At 41.2% G+C, this 16,996-nt stretch overlaps 1 protein-coding gene and 1 long non-coding RNA gene across 9 annotated transcripts in view; one reads left to right on the top strand and one right to left on the bottom strand.

Moving 5' to 3' along the window:
• Window positions 1-5,882, bottom strand: part of LOC131508198 (uncharacterized) — a 72,553-nt gene extending 66,671 nt beyond the window's left edge. For 2 of the 4 annotated variants that reach the window (XR_009259929.1, XR_009259916.1), the window contains exon 1: window positions 5,489-5,624. This is a non-coding gene — a long non-coding RNA (uncharacterized LOC131508198). The other 2 variants (XR_009259921.1, XR_009259936.1) reach the window with 2 other exon arrangements.
• Window positions 5,883-5,965: 83 nt separating this feature from the next.
• FBXW11 (F-box and WD repeat domain containing 11) overlaps window positions 5,966-16,996 on the top strand; it is a 122,599-nt gene continuing 111,568 nt past the window's right edge. For 4 of the 5 annotated variants that reach the window (XM_058723441.1, XM_058723438.1, XM_058723437.1 and 1 more), the window contains exon 1: window positions 5,966-6,145. In XM_058723441.1, coding sequence (XP_058579424.1) covers window positions 6,101-6,145 — 45 coding nt within the window. In that variant the 5' untranslated portion in view covers window positions 5,966-6,100. Of the gene's footprint in view, window positions 6,146-14,897; window positions 15,060-16,996 lie in introns of all 5 variants that reach the window. The other variant, XM_058723440.1, reaches the window with a different exon arrangement.

Here is a 16,996-nt window from a genome sequence, read left to right as displayed (position 1 = left end):
GAACTGCATTCTTTGGGCCACCTGAGTGTCTCAGTAGGTTCAACTTCCAACTCTTGGTTTCAGTCTCCTGGTTTGTGGGATTGAGCCCCAGGCTGTACTCTGTGCCTACATCACAGGGTCTGCTTGGGATTCTCTCCCCTTCTCTCTGCCTCTCCCCCATGCATGCTTTCTCTCTCTCTCTCTCTCTCTCTCTCTCTCTCTCTCTCACTCACTCAATAAATAAACTTAAAAAAACCTCTTCAGAATAAACAAACAAACAAACAAACAAACAAAAAGAACTGCATTCTTTGACTTTAGTTGCAAATGAGTTAAGTCAAAATTTCAGTGCAGGGTGCATGGCACTCAGTCGGTAGAGCATGTGACTCTTCATCTTGGGATCATGAGTTTGAGCCCCATGCTGGATGAAGAGATTACTTAAAAAAAAAAAAATAAAAATAAAAATAAATAAAAATATTTGAAAAAGGGAAGGGCATGTGATTCGCTCAGTTGGTGGAGCATGTGACTCTGATCTTGGGGTTGTGAGTTTGAGCCCCATGTTGGGCATAGAGTTTACTTAATAAAAAAAAATAATAAACTTTAAAAAATTTCAGTGCAGCATCCCTCTCTATAGTAATGTATCTGAATCAAAAAAAACCCATCACAGGTGAAAATATACCATTTAAAAATGCCACTCTTGGTCTTCAAAGGTATTCATAAGAAAGGGAAAGACATAAAACCCTCCCAAGGGTTTATGGTGCCTTGATTAAAAGAGAACTCACGGGAGTCCAATACTTTGAATTAGCATGCATACCCTCTCTCTTTTGCATCTCTATTAGTTATCTATTGCTGTGTAACAAATTAACTCAAAATGTAGCAGCCTAAAATAAACATTATTGAGGTACCTGGGTGGCTGAGTAGGTTAAATGTCTGACTCCTGATTTCTGCTCAGGTCATGATCTCCTAGTTTGTAAATTTAAGCCCTGTGTCAGGCTCTGTGCTAACAGCACAGTTTGGAATTCTCTGTCTCCCTCTCTCTCTCTTCCTCTCTCCTGCTCATGCGCTCTCCCTCTCTCTCTCTCTCTCTCAAAAATGCAAAAGAATGAAACTGGACCATTTTCTTACACCATACACAAAAATAAACTCAAAATGGATTAAAGACCTAGATGTGAGACCCGAAGCCATAAAACTTCTAGAAGAAAATATAGGCAGTAGTTTCTTTGACATCAGCCTTAACAACGTTTGTCTAGATATGCCCCCTCAGGCAAATGAAACAAAAGTAAAAATGCAATATTAGGACTACACTAAAATAAAAAGCTTTTGTATATCAAAACGAAATGAAAAGGTAACCTACTGAGTAGAAGATATTTGTGAATGATGTATCCAATAAGGGGTTAACATCCAAAATATAGAAATAACTTAAGCAACTCAACACCAAAAATGTTCGATTAAAAAATGGGCAGATGACCTGAACATTTTATCCACAAAGACATACAGATGGCCAACAGACCCATGAAAAGACGCTCAACATCATTAATTATCAGGGAAATGCAAGTCAAAACCACAATGAGATATCATCTTACGAGACCAGGGCTCTAACCCCTGAGCTACGGAGAATCACAATGAGATCTCATCTTAACACCTGTCAGAATGACTAGTATCAAAAAGAAGAAATGACAAGTGTTGCTGAGTATGTGGAGAAAAAGGAACCCTTGTTCACTGTTAATGGGAATGTAAATTGGTGCAGCCAGTGTGGAAAACGGTATTAAGGTTCCTCAAAAAATTAAAAATAGAAATATCATATGATCTAGTACTCCACTATTGGGCATTTACCCAAGGAAAATGAAAATACTAACCTGAAAAGATACACACACCCCAATGTTACTGTAGCATTTACAAAGCCAAAATATGGAAGCAACCTACAAGTCCATTGATTGAGGAATGTTAAAAGAAGACGTGGTATGCATACACAGTGGGATATTATTCAGCCACAAAAAAAGAGTGAGATCTTGCCATTTGGGACAGCATGGATGGACCTAGAGGGTATTGTGCTAAGTGAAAGAAGTCAGAGAAAAAAACCAAGTACCAGATGATTTCACTTATACGTGGAATCTAAAAAACAAAAGAAACAAAAAGCAGAAAAAACTAGTAACTAGGAACAGGGCATCAAGTACTAAGGGGCAAAGACAACTCTAAATAGAGAAACAGCAGTCATAAGGAGCAACCATTACCTTTAGGGCTGATGCAGAGTACCTGAGGAAGAAACTTGGAGGAGCCTTCCACCCTCACAGCTAGGCTGAGATTCAGACCTTACTGGCGAGACGGTTAATTACGACCCATTGGATGGTGACATTTGCTGAAGTGCTCCAGGTTAGGGCTGGTGAGCAGGAAACTGCCCACTGAGGCTGTCACTGAGTTCACTGGGAAGCCACCCTATGAATGTCCCAGCCATCCGTGTATATGTGTTGGGGGGGGCTGGTTTGGATATGGTTCTGCAAACCATTTGCTGCTGTATACCACAAAAGCAAGAAGGAAAATAAAGTATATTGGAATTAGGAAGAGAAGATCCTCCATCTGCTTGTGTTCCTCTAGGAACGTTGTGCCAGCAGGCAGAGGAGAGGGGAAACATTCAGAGGGTCCCACTCCTGTGTTTCAAAGTATGTAAAAGAAGTTGGAACCGAGAGGCTATTAATTGATAACTGTGGGTTATATTACATATACTGCACGCGTACCATACTGTCTTTGTACAATCTAAACAATTTTGAATTCTGAATACGTTTCAGACCTTAGGGTTTTGGTTAAGGGATTGTGGACCTGACCACTTTGTTGTTAGCAGGTCTTGTAAACCCCAAAGCAGAGCTATCTGAAAAACTGAAATATGCCTCAAGGCCTTCTGCCTTTATTGATGACCAAATGTAATCACCAGCTGGCTTCAAGCCTGAAGCAATAAAAATACCTGAGAACCTGAGTTCTTGTTTGACTAAAGTGATAAGCCTTAGCTCAGCTTGTCTCTCGTATAGCTGGGGTAAGGCTTCTATCAATATAAGACTTTTTAAATTCCTTGAGCTCCTGGAATTTGACCCAATAGTATTTTTTTCCTCTTACAGTAGAATATGGTTTTAATAAAAAGATAGAAACCTTGAGTTATCTCCATTATAGTTCTAACGCCAAGGGCTGCAAACTCAAATATCTCTATGGGTTAGGCGTGCAATTTATTTATTTATTTTTTAATTTTTTTTTTTTAATGTTTTATTTATTTTTGAGACAGGGAGAGACAGAGCATGAACAGCGGAGGGTCAGAGAGAGGGAGACATAGAATCTGAAACAGGCTCCGGGCTCTGAGCTGTCAGCACAGAGCCCGACGCGGGGCTCGAACTCACGGACCGCGAGATCATGACCTGAGCCGAAGTCGGCCGCCCAACCGACTGAGCCACCCAGGCGCCCCTAGGTGTGCAATTTAAATGAGTGGAGCCTGCAGACAGAAGACAACAGGGGGCAATGGTGACAGTGGAAATCTATAGAGCACATGCTTCCTATAAAGAAGTTAGTTGCTACTTAACCATTGCATATTGTTGCCATGTATATCCAATATAGTCAGATTCTCTAATATTTCAAGATAAGATGGAAATTCAGACTTTGTGAAAATGTCAAATTTTAAAACGATAAATATGGTGTAGGATAAACATACATATTGGGAAATACAGCTTGTGACTCCTACCCTCACCCTATGTGCCAGGTCCTGTGGCAAATACTGGGAACTCAGAGGTCTTGGTTGGGTGTTACACTGGTAGTCCCAGTGAACCATGATTGCTTGTGAACAGGCTTGCATAATCCCTTTCCACATTCACTCTGGGTTTGGCTCTATGACTCGCTTTGGCCAACGGGACATTAGCAAGCGTGGTGCAACCAAAAGCTTGATAATCATTTGCTCACTGGGGCTCATCTTCTTGGAAGCCAGTCACCATGCAGAAATTTGAATGATAAGACACCAGGTGGAGAAGACAGGCCTGAGAGGATGAGAAGCTATTTTGATGAGCTCCCAGCTGATTGCAGTCTCTATGAGTAACCTCAGCTTATACCATGTGGGCCCAGCTGAGTCCAGTTGACCCACAGAATTGTAAAAATAAACCACCGTTTTTAAAGTTACTAAGTCTTGGGCGCGGTTTATTATGATACAAAAAGGTAAGTGAAACAGAGGTCATTTATCCTAACTCCTGTTTTACTAATGAATGTCCCAATGCCTAGACAGGGGAAGGGTTCTAGTTAAATTCAGACAGCAAGTTAGTGGCAGTAACTTTCCAATTCTGTGCTCTCTTTTCCTACTGCTTTTAATTCCTTTGGTGGAAAGCACCAAAGGACTATGAAACTTCAAACTCTACCAGTGTGGAACTTACACTGTGCCCTGCATGCATACAAATTACTGTAATAACTTGATCTTTAGTAATAGAAAGATTTCTAGATCATCAAGCCCCCTCACTTTACAGGTACAGAGAATGCAAAACACTAGAGAAAGAGAAAAGCAGCTTCTGATATTTAGTTGTAATGCTACTAGATGATAGCTAGCCCTCTTAGGTAGACCTTGTGCTCTCCTGTTGAACATAGTTTGGCAGAATGTAAACATCAGATGAGGCCATTCTCTGACCATGGATAGATCAAGACAAAGACAAGACCGCTCCTTAGTTACATTTGAAAGCAGATAAAACACGAACATTGTCCAAACCACAAAAAATGACCAAACATCCGTCATCTTGGCTAATGAGGGGTTTCTGCTTCTTTACCAATTACAGCTGCAACCTCAATCTAGTGTTCCCGTGTTCTAGGAACAACTGAGATGCCCCATCATAGAATTACCCCCATTTCCTGACAGCATCTGATCCAGAGTAAAGCCCCACTTCCTTACACCCTCTCCCAAATCACCTAACAACTCTTACTTATGATTTTTCATGGTGGGTATTCTCCTTCATTGCAACCAGTAATTAGCCCAACTTGTTCAATCAGCGTGTCCCTAGTGGTCTTTGGTTAGTGACCACTGACAGACCTGACAAAGTTCACACAGAGATGAAGGCAGAATTCACTAGGAGTCTCCAGGTCTCCAGCTGTGGTCCTTCTTAGCGCCCACTCTTTTGGTTAATGTCTGTTTTCCCACCACTAGAATTAAACTCCATGATAACCGAATCCTTCCCTGTAACGTTCGGAGCTGATTTCCAGTGCCTAGACTGGTACCCGGCAGAGGCTGGAAGTTTAAAAAATAAGTACTTTCTGAACGAATGACAAAGAGGGGCCCAATATGCACAAGTTCCCTTTCATTTCTCTGCTCTTCCCAGTTCGTGGTGCGTACAGACAGCACCAATTGTTCATCTCCATAAACCCACTTTCCCCAATTAAATTTCTAAACCTCTCACTCCTGGGATGCCCATACTCTCAGAGCCTCCTCCCTTGCCTGAGCTTCTTTCGCTGGCTGGCACCCTCCCACACCTGGGCGCCAGGGCTTCCTAACGCACCTAGAACCCACCTGTCTCCAACATCTGTCCCTATCACCAGCGGCTCGCTCACCAGCCTCCCCGCTACCTAGGCGTCTTGTGGACACTGCGGCGTCGAGTGCGCATGTGCGGAAATCGGTCCACACGCAAGATTTCTGACGAGTGAAGAGTTACCTCGGAGTTTCCGTCCCGGTCCGAAGCGCCTGGGGCTGCCAGGAAGTCAGGAGAAACTAGCCGGAAGGAGAATCCGCGCGAGGGCTTTCTGGGACATGTAGTTGTGGCGCTCCTGAGGCCCTATTTTGAAGGAGCCCTTCATTCTTTAGGTTTGCACGTGCCACTTTCAAAGTCCAGTGCTACTTGCGGCTCAGAATTCAGCTTCGGGGTGCCAAGAGAGATTAGCCTGGTGTTGGCTTCTCGTTCCCACAACGCTCTGCGGGCTCCCCGGCGCCTGCTGGGAGCTGTAGTCCTCGATCGGCGTACTGCGTTCGCCGAGGGGGAGGGCGGAGCTGCCGGCGGCCCGGGCGGGCTGGCAGCTAGAGTGGGTACGATAGCCGCCTCCGCCTCTGCCGCCTCCGCCGTCGCCTCCTCCGCCCGGGCCGTTCGCTGCTGCGCGGGGAGAGCGAGGCGGGGCCGCCGGGGCCGCCATGGAGCCCGACTCGGTGATTGAGGACAAGACCATCGAGCTCATGGTGAGTGCGGCCCGCTGGACCGTTCTTCCGTCCGACCGGCCCCGGGCGGGCCTGCCCACCTCAGCGTCCGGCGCGAGGCCGGCTCCGGCCCTTCCCCGCCGCCGCGGCCCCGACCTGGGCCCCCCGCCTTCCCTGGCCTCGGGGCCGGCGCGGTTCCTCCAGATCCCTCGAGATCTCAGGCCGGACCTGGCCCGGCCCCCTCCATGCTTCTCGGTTCTCATTCCTTCCTCTGTCCTATATCCGGGCCCGTCTCTCGAAGGACCCTCGCTCGCTTCTGCTGTGGCCTTAGCGCACACTCGGTCTAGCATCTCATTCTCCTTCTCTTAGAAGGGGATTTTTTTCTCTATATCTCCGGCCCAGGCCTGCACCGCTCTTGCTAGCCCCACTCAGGCCGAGTGAGATGGTGGTGGGAGGGGGGTAAGGAGGAGATGGGTCAGGGCCTCGGTCTCCGCGTCCTAGTAGGGGTCTCAGCACCCTTTCCCTAGCGTAGGGCTGTGTGGATGCCGGGATAGGCCCTACAGGGGTGGAGGTGGGAGCTGTGGGGTTTGTAGATGTGACGTATAAGGGGCCTCTTTCCCGGGCCCCTGTGGTGTCCGGCTTCTCGGACAAAGGGTTTCCTACTCCGCGATGAGGGATGTTTGCATAGCAAGGCCCCAGGTACTCCGGATTCCATCTCCCAGGAAAGGGAAACTGTAACTTCATGTTTTTCAGCGCTGCTTTGGGAAAATTGGGGAGGAGCGGGGTAGGGTTGTCCTCATCACTGCCGCCAGTTCTTTCTTATTTAAAAAAAAAAAAAAAAAAAAGAGAGAGAGAGAATCCTAGGCCCCTGGGGAAGCGATCACTCTTCTGTTACTAGCCATTGGTAGCCATGCCGGACTCCCTGGCCCTACGGACACCCCAACCGCTTTCCGCCTTAGGACTTGGAGCCAGAAGGGGTTTTTGGAGACAGGACTGTGAGAGAGTGGTTATCAGAAGCGAAGAATTTGCTGCTTGGTGGATGGATTGGTGGAAGAAAAGAAACATGGCAGCTATTACCTGCCAATTTGAACATTGGGGGAATCAAACTGGGCTTTGGAGAGTTGGGAGGAGGAAGTCTTCAGGGTTTCTTTCCTGTGGAAACCTTGACAGTTTCTTTGTATCTCTCCTAACACAGTAACCACCTCAACCCCAGGGTTGAGAGGGAAGATGAAAGAATCTACTTAACCCAGCACAATGTTTTCCTAGCCAGATTTTCTCCAGTGTGAAAATGTTTATTGAGTCAGTGATTCCACTGGGTAGGGTCGGTGACATCAGAGCCACTTCCCCCATTTAATGCTATAAATAATAAATGGTGACACTGAAAGTCTGTTGGATAGCTGCATGGTTTCTGTGGATGATGGTATCTGGGGAGTTGAGCTGCATGTTTTAAAAATGGAAGTACAGTAGCGTAAATACACAACTTAATATTTGCTGTCCTTTGCATAATTCACAGAACTAGACCTCTCCAGTATTCTTTAAAGCTAGAAGGAAAAAAAAAAAAAGCTTTGGTTGTTCCTGCTTTGGGCTCGTGTGCACACGTGTGCTTGCTTTTTCAAGGATGTTGTCACTTGTGAGTTTTTCTTTGATTTTCATGTAGTAAGTAATTTTTCCTTTTTCAGTATAATTTATCAAACTATCGTAGTCAAGCCTTTGTATTCTGAATATTTTGTAGTGGGTTATTTTGGTAAATATCTTCATTGGGATTCCACGTATAGTACATCCGTATTCTTATGGACGTACAATACAAGCGCTTAAACTGGAGGAGTACTTCATATTGAAAAATTGTAACTTGGTGCCTCTTTGAAATTGGCTGTTCTGTGCTCCTTCCATTTTCATTCATTTAAAAAATGACTAAAATCTCTTTATTTTCAAAAGACTTAGAAGAAATACTGCATAATTCATTTAGTATTTTTGAGTGTATGGTAAAAAAACAAAAACAAAAAACTCTGCCCTAAATTTGTTGGTTCCCCATGCTCATAACTTAAAGTTTTGATTATACATGATTGTACTTGTCTGTGATCTGAAAAGATATTTCAGCCTTTCAAGGACGTTGTATACTGGAATTCTCAGAAAATTTAACAAAGAGAGCAATTTTGAAACGGCTTTTCATATACGGATTTTGATATTCTCTCAAAGGGATACCAGTTAAGACTCTTAGGCAACCCTTTTCATAAACATGTATGTATTTATTTTAGCGTAGTGGATAGTGCAGGTATTTAACAACTGATTTAGTAAATCCAGGATTGGATGTAGGAATGATAATGCCTTAAAATCTAATTGCATGTGGCTCTCTGTATTCGCTGCATTTTAATTACAGTTTCCAGAACTAGGTTAAAAATACTTTTTATGTTGGTTCTAAAATAACATGATTGAAAGAAAGGAATGGGTTAAACTGATGGTATGTTAAGAGCCTAAAGCATGAAATATTTTTAGATTTTTATGAGTCAGCTTCAATACTCAAATATTTGTGATTGTGCTGCCTGTACCAGTTTGGTACTTAATGGTTAACAGGATAACTTTCATTTGATATTCCAGAGAGTGTTATATTAAAGACAGGAAACAGACTTTTGGGGTATCTCCAGTTTCTTAATCTTCATCCTTCCACTTCTTTTGATTTTGATTCTTTTTCTTTTTCTTTTTTCCCTTGTGTTTTTGTTTTTCTTTTTAGTTTGCTAGGAAATAAAGCTGGTGATAGCCCAATAATTAAATCTCCAAAATATAACCTCCCTTTGTGACTCCTATCTCTGCCTAAGGCTGGGTCCACAAAGAATGCTTCTCCAAGTGACCTACCTCATAGGGTTCAGTCTTTAATATAGACTATAAACTCTTGATTGAGACGACTGAATTTATAATTGCTGATGGTAAATAATTTAACCACCAAATGACTTTCATGGCCTTATATTGGACTATAGTACTTAATTTAGTTTGTGGGACTTTGTTTCTGACTTTGGTAATATGAGTTTTATTATTAATGAGGTAGAGAAGTAATAATCCAGTTGGAAGTATGTCTATGTCTAGTGCGGTGGATATCACTGGAAAGAATGAAAACTGCATTATGTATCACATGATGTTTTTTAATGCTTGAGTTAGGAGTAGGAGTTGATGTTCAGGCACTCATTGCTAGAAAGCGCTCACAGAGCTGCTGATTGGAAGAGAAAGATGGTAAGTTTTCTCTATTAGAAGATAGCAGAAGCTGATGTTAAAGTTTTAGGAAAGGTAACCCTTGCTTTCTCTATGGGTGTGAGCGTGTGCCCACCCGTCACCCCCAAGCACAAATTATACTCTTATTAGCTGTTGGATGGTCCCCCTCTTTGGTAAGTGACCTTAAGTGACTCATTTTCTTTTTGTGTTGTCTCTAAGTGGCTATATTACTTGTTGAATGTAGTAAAATACATTGGACCTAAGAAGGTAAGATATCAATGCTATTTTTTAGAGCTGTTGAAGTATAGGCAGGCTACAAGGCTAAGGAGATGAAAGAAACTAAGTAAAGTTATGGGAAATTTTTCTTTTTTTCTTTTTGGATTGTCCCCCCCCCCCCCCCTTCCTGTCATTGGTTCTCTAAGTGGAGTAAGTGGGATTGTTTTTTAGTGACTGCTTTAAGAAATTGGATCTTAGTTTGTCACTATCACTTACCCTCATTTACCTCTAACCATGTGTTGATTTACCAAATGCCGATTAAATAGACAAAGGTTTAATTAAGTAGGGTCCGAATGGAATAAACCACATACGTATACCTACTTATAGACTCATTTACCTGCCTCAAGACACTGTGGCTCAAATATATCAATTTTTGCTCCTGATTTTTGAGCAAGTTAGCTGCCCCTTCAGAAGTGACAAGGACAAATATGATCCTGTGCGCACATCTTGGTACTCCTGGCTCCTGACTGCTCTAACCTGAAAACAGAGAGCTGGCAAAGGAAAGTCACTAGGCCATTACATGGGTTCACAGGACAGCACTTAAGGCCACTTGACCCTTGAACGACGTGGGTTTGAACTGTGCAGGTCCACTTATAATAATTTTTTGTTTTTTACAGTACTGTAAATGTATTTTCTCTTTTAATGATTGTCTTACTATCTTCTTTAGCTTACTTTATGTAAGAATACAAGAGGTGATACATATGAAATACAAAGTATGTGTGAACCACCTGTTTATTTTCTTGGTAAGGCTTCCAGTCAAAAGAAGGTTATTAGTAGTTAAGTTTACTATAAGTCAAAAGTTATATGTGGATTTTCTGTTACATGCGGGTCAGTGCCCCTAATCTCCCATGTTGTCAAGGGTCAACTATATATCCTCTGTTTGATTCTATGATCCTCTGAATTTTGTACTCTCAGGTTCCTGGGTTCCACCTGGTGGTATTTCACTTTAAGGGAAAGAAAGCATTTCAAGTCCTAGTAATTTCAGTTACAGATTCCCTTCTAGCTTTTCTTCCCACATTATTCCTCACTTATTCTATATTTCAGCCAGACGGTAGACCAGGGTTCTTCAGATTCTGCTCACATTATTATTATTATTATTTTTTTTTTTTTTTTCTTTTTTTCCCCCCATGCATTGAAGGCTACCGATAGTTACCGGCGGGACCTAATAGTTGGCTCTCTGGCCAAACTGGCTTCAATCAGATCTCAGCAATTCTCTCTTCCGCCTGTACTGAGAAAAGTCCTGTCTCCTCAAAACACAATTTAGGTGCCACCTCTTTTGATGTCAGTTTACGTTATGGTGGCAGATACTATTTTGTTTTTATAGCATTGCCTACCCGATGTTCACTGTTAAATGAAATGGATGAATTCTGGCACTTTGTGTTTATCTTGTGGCACGTAGCATTTTCCAGGCTTGTATCAGAGTTTCCTGTTTGTGTCTCCTATTAAATGATAAACTCCTCGCAGTGCCTTCTTACAGTACATGTTCAGTAAACGTTGAGTTGAATTTTCCTGTTGTTTATATGCATTATTGCTGTCTGTCTGTCTGGTAATTCTCACCTGTATCAGTAATTCTCTTAATGTATTCCTAACTCATATGGGACTTAATCATACCCTCCTGTATATCGTAAAAGCTTGTGATTATGTCTAAATTTCCCTTCCAGAGGCTGTATTGTCTTTTGAATCCTTCACAATGCTTAGGACTTGGGTGTGTAATAGGTACATTGATTGAAATTAATGTGAGGTATTTCTTTTTCATGCTGTGAAATCTTTTTAAGGTTTCCTTTTGATAACTTTTAAGACAAAGGCGTAGATGAATAGAGGAATAAGACTGGTAAGGCAGAAGAGGAGAGTGATGTGTGGCACACACACATCTATAGACCATTGTTCACTGTTTATACAGACATCCTACAAAACCATTATTTACAGACTTTTACACCCAACAGATAGATTTACATACATCCCAGAGAGTGGTTGATAGCAAAGTATTGAGGAAACCCAATTCCTTTTATACGTGTTGATGTGAACTTGCCAAACAGTAAATTCTGAGGAAGCGTGATTTATCAGCAAGGGCATGGACTTTAGAGGGAAGCACCCAAGTTTTATCCTAGCTTTGTCACCTGCTGGCTGTGTGACCTTAAGAAAGTTAACCTTTCTGTGCTATGATTTCATTATCGGTAAAAACAAGAAAATGTAGGTTTTGCTCTGAGTTGTTGGGAGGATGATGGGAGAAATGTGTGTGAAAGGACCTTGCGGAAGCTTATCTCAGCAACTGCTTGCCATGCTAACTTCCACCAGTACAGGGACCGGGTTTTGTAAAGCACAGTCGAGGCAGATGGTGGGAAGAAAGTTTTATTTTCCCCCCTTAGTTGTGCATGTATTTATTTGTGAAGTTTTACAGAGGCCTGACATTGAGTTGCTTTAATTATATGTTTCATGAGGTATCTCTTTAGAAGAAATCATGAAATCGTACAGAATCAGTATTATTTTAGAAATTTGGGAAGTGGAAGGAGTGTTACAATTATTAAGAACTGTCAGTTAGACTTAATGGCCTGTACTCGAACTACAGAGAGAACCCACCCGACCCTGCTTTAGGTATCCTGGTAGAAAGAGACTGGTGATTCGTTCCTATTAACATTGAGCATTGTGATTTACGTTTGATCAGTTTAATTTTGATGAGGAAATGAGGATTTTTGAGTTCTTATTCTGGTTTAAGCAAAGCTGATGATTTTGACCTTTAACAGAATAAGCAGTGAGTATTATACAAGATTTCCTCCTGAGTTGTATTGTTGTTCATTGAATTAGTTGACAAAGGGGGAAAAAACCTGTTGGTCAAGAATGTGCTTGTTAGCTTCAGTTAAGTTTCTGCTGATCACAATTGCCTAACAGGAAGTTTGTCTTTGTAGGCAAATGAGAGACGAACCAGAAGGACCTGACAGTCCAGTAGGGTATTTCTAACCTGGAGCTTATTATTGTTTTAACAAAATTCAAAGATTGCAGAGTTCTGTGATGTCAGCAGGAAGCATTTTTAGGAAATTCCCTCTCAGGGTTAGTCAACAGTGAAGAACTTCACAGAATGGAAAGCTGTGAAGTAGAAACAGTGGGACATTAACTTGTAAAATGAAGGGAAAAAAAAGTCTGTGAGTAGAGAGATTGATAAATATAATAAGTGTAATGAATATGGGAAGCCATTCTAATAGCTTGTCTCTGACTCACAGAAGAAAATTTAAGTGAGAAAAAAGGAACTTGAGTCATTTTTATTTTTATTTTTTTTTAAGAGTTAAATTGAGAACCCTTAACCAGTTACATTTTGGTTCTGTGAAATGATTGCTTGGGAGACTCAAAGAGAAAGGGACAGAGAACAGGAAGAACTCAGTCTTTACACTTTTGGTCTGGCTTCTATTAATCTTTGTATCTCTAGCATTAGGGCCGCCACGAATTAGGCATTCAGTAAAATATTTATTTGAAGGGAAGACCAGAAAATTAACACAGTAATACAGGAAAAAGCTTGATGACTCAGGAGGTTCAGAAATGAGTCCATTAGTCAGATTGTGGTTGTGTTTTGCTATCATTGCTCAGCATTTTGGTTATAGCACCGAGTTACACTTTGAAAAGCAGAGTATATTCTTTTTAGCAGTTAGCTACTAGCTAACTCGCTGCTTCTATCAAAATAGGGTTTTCAGTTTATTCTTAGGCTTATTCTAATATCACTTAACGGGAGAAGCTTGAGCACTCATTCTTTGCTTGAGATTTTACGTAAGTGATCTCTCTTTTAAGTTGTGGGTATTAGGATACTTTCCTAAGATTGCTACGTTATGGTGAGGCTAATCATAGACTTGTATTTCAGTCACTCCCGTTGCTTTGCTTACAATGTGATAGAACATCTTCAGTGATTGCCTATGGACTATTTATTGACAAATCTTGGAATTTTAAAATTTCTTGGTTTCAGTTGGATTTGAGATTCTTTGTCACAGACAGTCTTTGCTGCTAAACACAAAGACTTACTTGGCAACATTATGTGTTTTATTATAAATATTGTGAGCCTCAAAATTGCATGCCTTTGTTAAAGAAATGCTTTTTTAAGTGGTAAAATATGGAGCGTTCGCCCTTTCAGGATGGCTTAACTGGTTCAGTTGTGTTTTAGTCTGGCTAGGCTGAAATATTTACTCTTCTGTATTTTTGTACTTCTCTATTCTGACGTTAACTCCGGACCTTTGAGTAAAGCTTGGTTTCTTCTGCCCCAGGAATCATGGCCTTTCTGATCCTTAGACTTGGCAGGCCACAGTGCTCTGTGGAAAGGGGATGGTCTCTACCAATTAGTAGATGTGGGACTTTGGGCAAGTTATTTCTTCTCTTTTATTTATTTATTTTTTTTTTTGAGAATTAAATATGAGTAAGAAATGTAAAGGTCCTGACCCATTAGTAACCCTAAAGGTAGGTATTATAATTACTGCAGGAACATTTTGGCTGTAGGTTTTTAAGGAAGTAGAAAATTTATATGTAACTAACAGTCTTTTGACTGATTTTTAAAATTTTTATCTATGTTATTCTGTAGAATGGCTTTTTCTCTCTCCCTTATAATTTGTTTGTATATTTGCAGTCTGATGGAGAAGTTGGTATGGTAGTAAAAGAATGTTGATACAATGTTGACTCGGCTTATATATTTAAAGGTGTTATTTAGTAAATTGTTTATTAGTGTTTTTTAAATTATTTTCCTTAGTTTACCCAATGACTGGTCATTGTAGAGGGTTGGTCTTTATTGAGTCAGAAGTTCACTCTTAAAATTATGCCATGTGTTTTTAAAATGTCGTGTATTTCAGGTGAGGTTTGAAGATTTGGGTAATGTGTAGATTTGATGTCTTATAGGTAGCAAACCAAAAGATTTCTTGTTAGGTGCCTAAATATCTTTTTTGGGAGGTATTTGAGCCTTCCTATATCATTAATTTTTTTGTAATGCTGGAGGAGCTGTCTTAGAAAATGGGTAAGGAAGTTCATCGTAGCTGAATGGTCTGGGACAATTTATGTGGATAACGGAGTAAGTTTTTAGCTGCTCTCATTGGAAATCGCGTATTTATCATGAGTAAAAATTAATATTAGGGAATGTTTCCTTCTCTACCATGTAGAATTTCTTATCCTTTTGTCGGCACAGAGGTGAAGAATGCTGCTACAGAACTTTTATACCAAATAGCTGACTCAGGGGTTGTGACTTTTCTGTGCCTCAGATCCACCACTCCGATGACCCTTCCTTCCATTTCTTGGTGGCTGTCCTTTGCCGCTGGTGCCATGGTGGGTGTACGGATTGCTTTCTGTCTTTCAACAGTTACCGAAGTGCATGTTTGGGATTTTATTGAAGAAAGCTGGATACAGTAAACGGAAAGAATCTTGGAAGCTGCTTGACTGCTGTCTTTTCTCAGACTAGTCTGAAAGGGAATACCCCCATTCATTCTGGATTGGTGGATCTGAAGTACAAAATATTTTCCAGGTAAGCAATTACCCTGTATTGTTTTGTTGTATGGACCTCAACTCACTGAAAGAAACTTAAAAAACAGAATTTCTCTACTTTTTTCCATTGGTAGAGACAGGAAGGATGTTAGATGTTTAGATACAGTGTTCGTGTCTGGGGTGGATTAGTGAAGGTGCATGTGGCAGAATTGCTGGTGGACGCTTGGTTTTAGTGTGAGAAGGGCAGTTATTTTCATTGTAGGCCCAGATGGTTTATAGTTACAGTCTAACAGGGAATACGGAAAACAAGGGAAATTTGGGGAATAGCTTATAAAATACAGAAAACAAATGGTAATTTCGAGGTGTTCTCTCATGATTTATACCTGATACCTGGTCAGAATAGTTTTTGTAGTTACTATGTAAAGCAGTGGTGTTTCATTCTTAGGACTCTCGGAGGGTCTTCTCAGGAAGATTTACTACCTGTAGCACCTGTTTCTTGAGCATCTGCTGCGTACAAGACAGTGTTGGAGGCTCTTTACACACATTTCTGATTCAGTTGGCACATGCTTTTACCTTACATTTTACGGATAGTGAGATGAAGCTCATAAGCATTAAGTTCAAGTTGCCCAGGGTCATAGAGCTAGTAAATGGCAAAGCCAGGCTTTAGGCTTGAGTCTTTATGCTTCCAAAGTTCTGGCTCTTTCCATGTGACTACATTTGCTGAAATTTGTACTTCAACTTCTGGATTTTCAAATTGCCCATCTGCAAGAGCAAGGTGTGGCTTTCTATGATGGGTTTCCACTCAGAAAATACCTGACTGTCATTGTTTGGTGTGGCATTTTAATTACATCTGGTGCTTTTTCTGCTTGATGAAGAAATTAGAAGATCTTCGGTCAGTTCGTCAAGCGAACGTACAGGTAACTTAGGGAGTATGAGAGAGGCAGTGCCTTTAAATGTCAAAACATGGTTTATACGGGGAAGTATCATTTGGTCTAGTGAACTCGAACCTGTATCTTCTCAGTTCCTCTTTAGTTTTTACTGGTTATTTAAATAGCTCAGTAGCTTATTACATGGACTTCTTTTGACCTGTAGTTTGTCAGCCTTACAAATAAGACATTGTTGGGTAACTCTCTTAAAAACGTGCCTGTTTTGGGTATCTAATATTCCCTACAGAATCCATTTCCTTTAATCTTAAAAAAGAATATCTTTTTATCATAGATGGATACTCTTGCATTGTGATCCTTGTTTTAGTTTAATTCCTTTATATTTGCTAATGTTTCTCCTAAGTGAGCATTTTACACGCTTGTCATCTGAAGAGCTATGAGGGTGGTGTGGTGGGAACAGTAAAAATACTAGCAGTTAACACGTACTGGACACTTACTCTGTATTGAGCACAATTATAAGCACTTCATTTGTTTTTTTACTGTTTTTATTTTTTAGAGAGAGCGAGTGAGCGACCGAGCAGGGGAGGGGCAGAGAGAGAGGGAGACACAGAATCTGAAACAGGCTCCAGGCTCTGAGCTGTCAGTACAGAGCCTGACGCGGGGCTCGAACTCGTAGACCGTGAGATTATGGCCTGGGTCGAAGTCAGACACTTAACCGACTGAGCCACCCAGCACCCCTATAAGCACTTTATGTGTATAAACTTTGTATATTTATAGTAACCCAGGGAGGTAGGTGCCATTGTTTCTTTACTGATGAGGAAACTGAAGGATAGAATAATTAAATAATGTGTCCAAGATTATACGTCTAGTAAAAGACAAAGATGAGGTATGAATTCAGGGAGTCTGGCTTCAGAGAATGTGCTTCTAACATCTGTGCTATACCGCCTGTAGTACTAGTGTCCTCCTGTGGTAAAAAGAGGGGTGGAAATCCTGAGGGCTAAAACTGAAATCAGTGCAGAGGAAAAGGAAAATTGTTGTTGAATATCTACCTCTTACCTTTGGTATAGAAAACGGTCTAGATCTCAGTTCTGTG

Source organism: Neofelis nebulosa, chromosome 1 (genome assembly GCF_028018385.1).
Source record: "Neofelis nebulosa isolate mNeoNeb1 chromosome 1, mNeoNeb1.pri, whole genome shotgun sequence".
Lineage (NCBI taxonomy): Eukaryota > Metazoa > Chordata > Mammalia > Carnivora > Felidae > Neofelis > Neofelis nebulosa.
The sequence above is the reverse complement of the archived record's forward strand: the minus strand, read 5'-3'. Positions and strand labels throughout refer to the sequence as shown.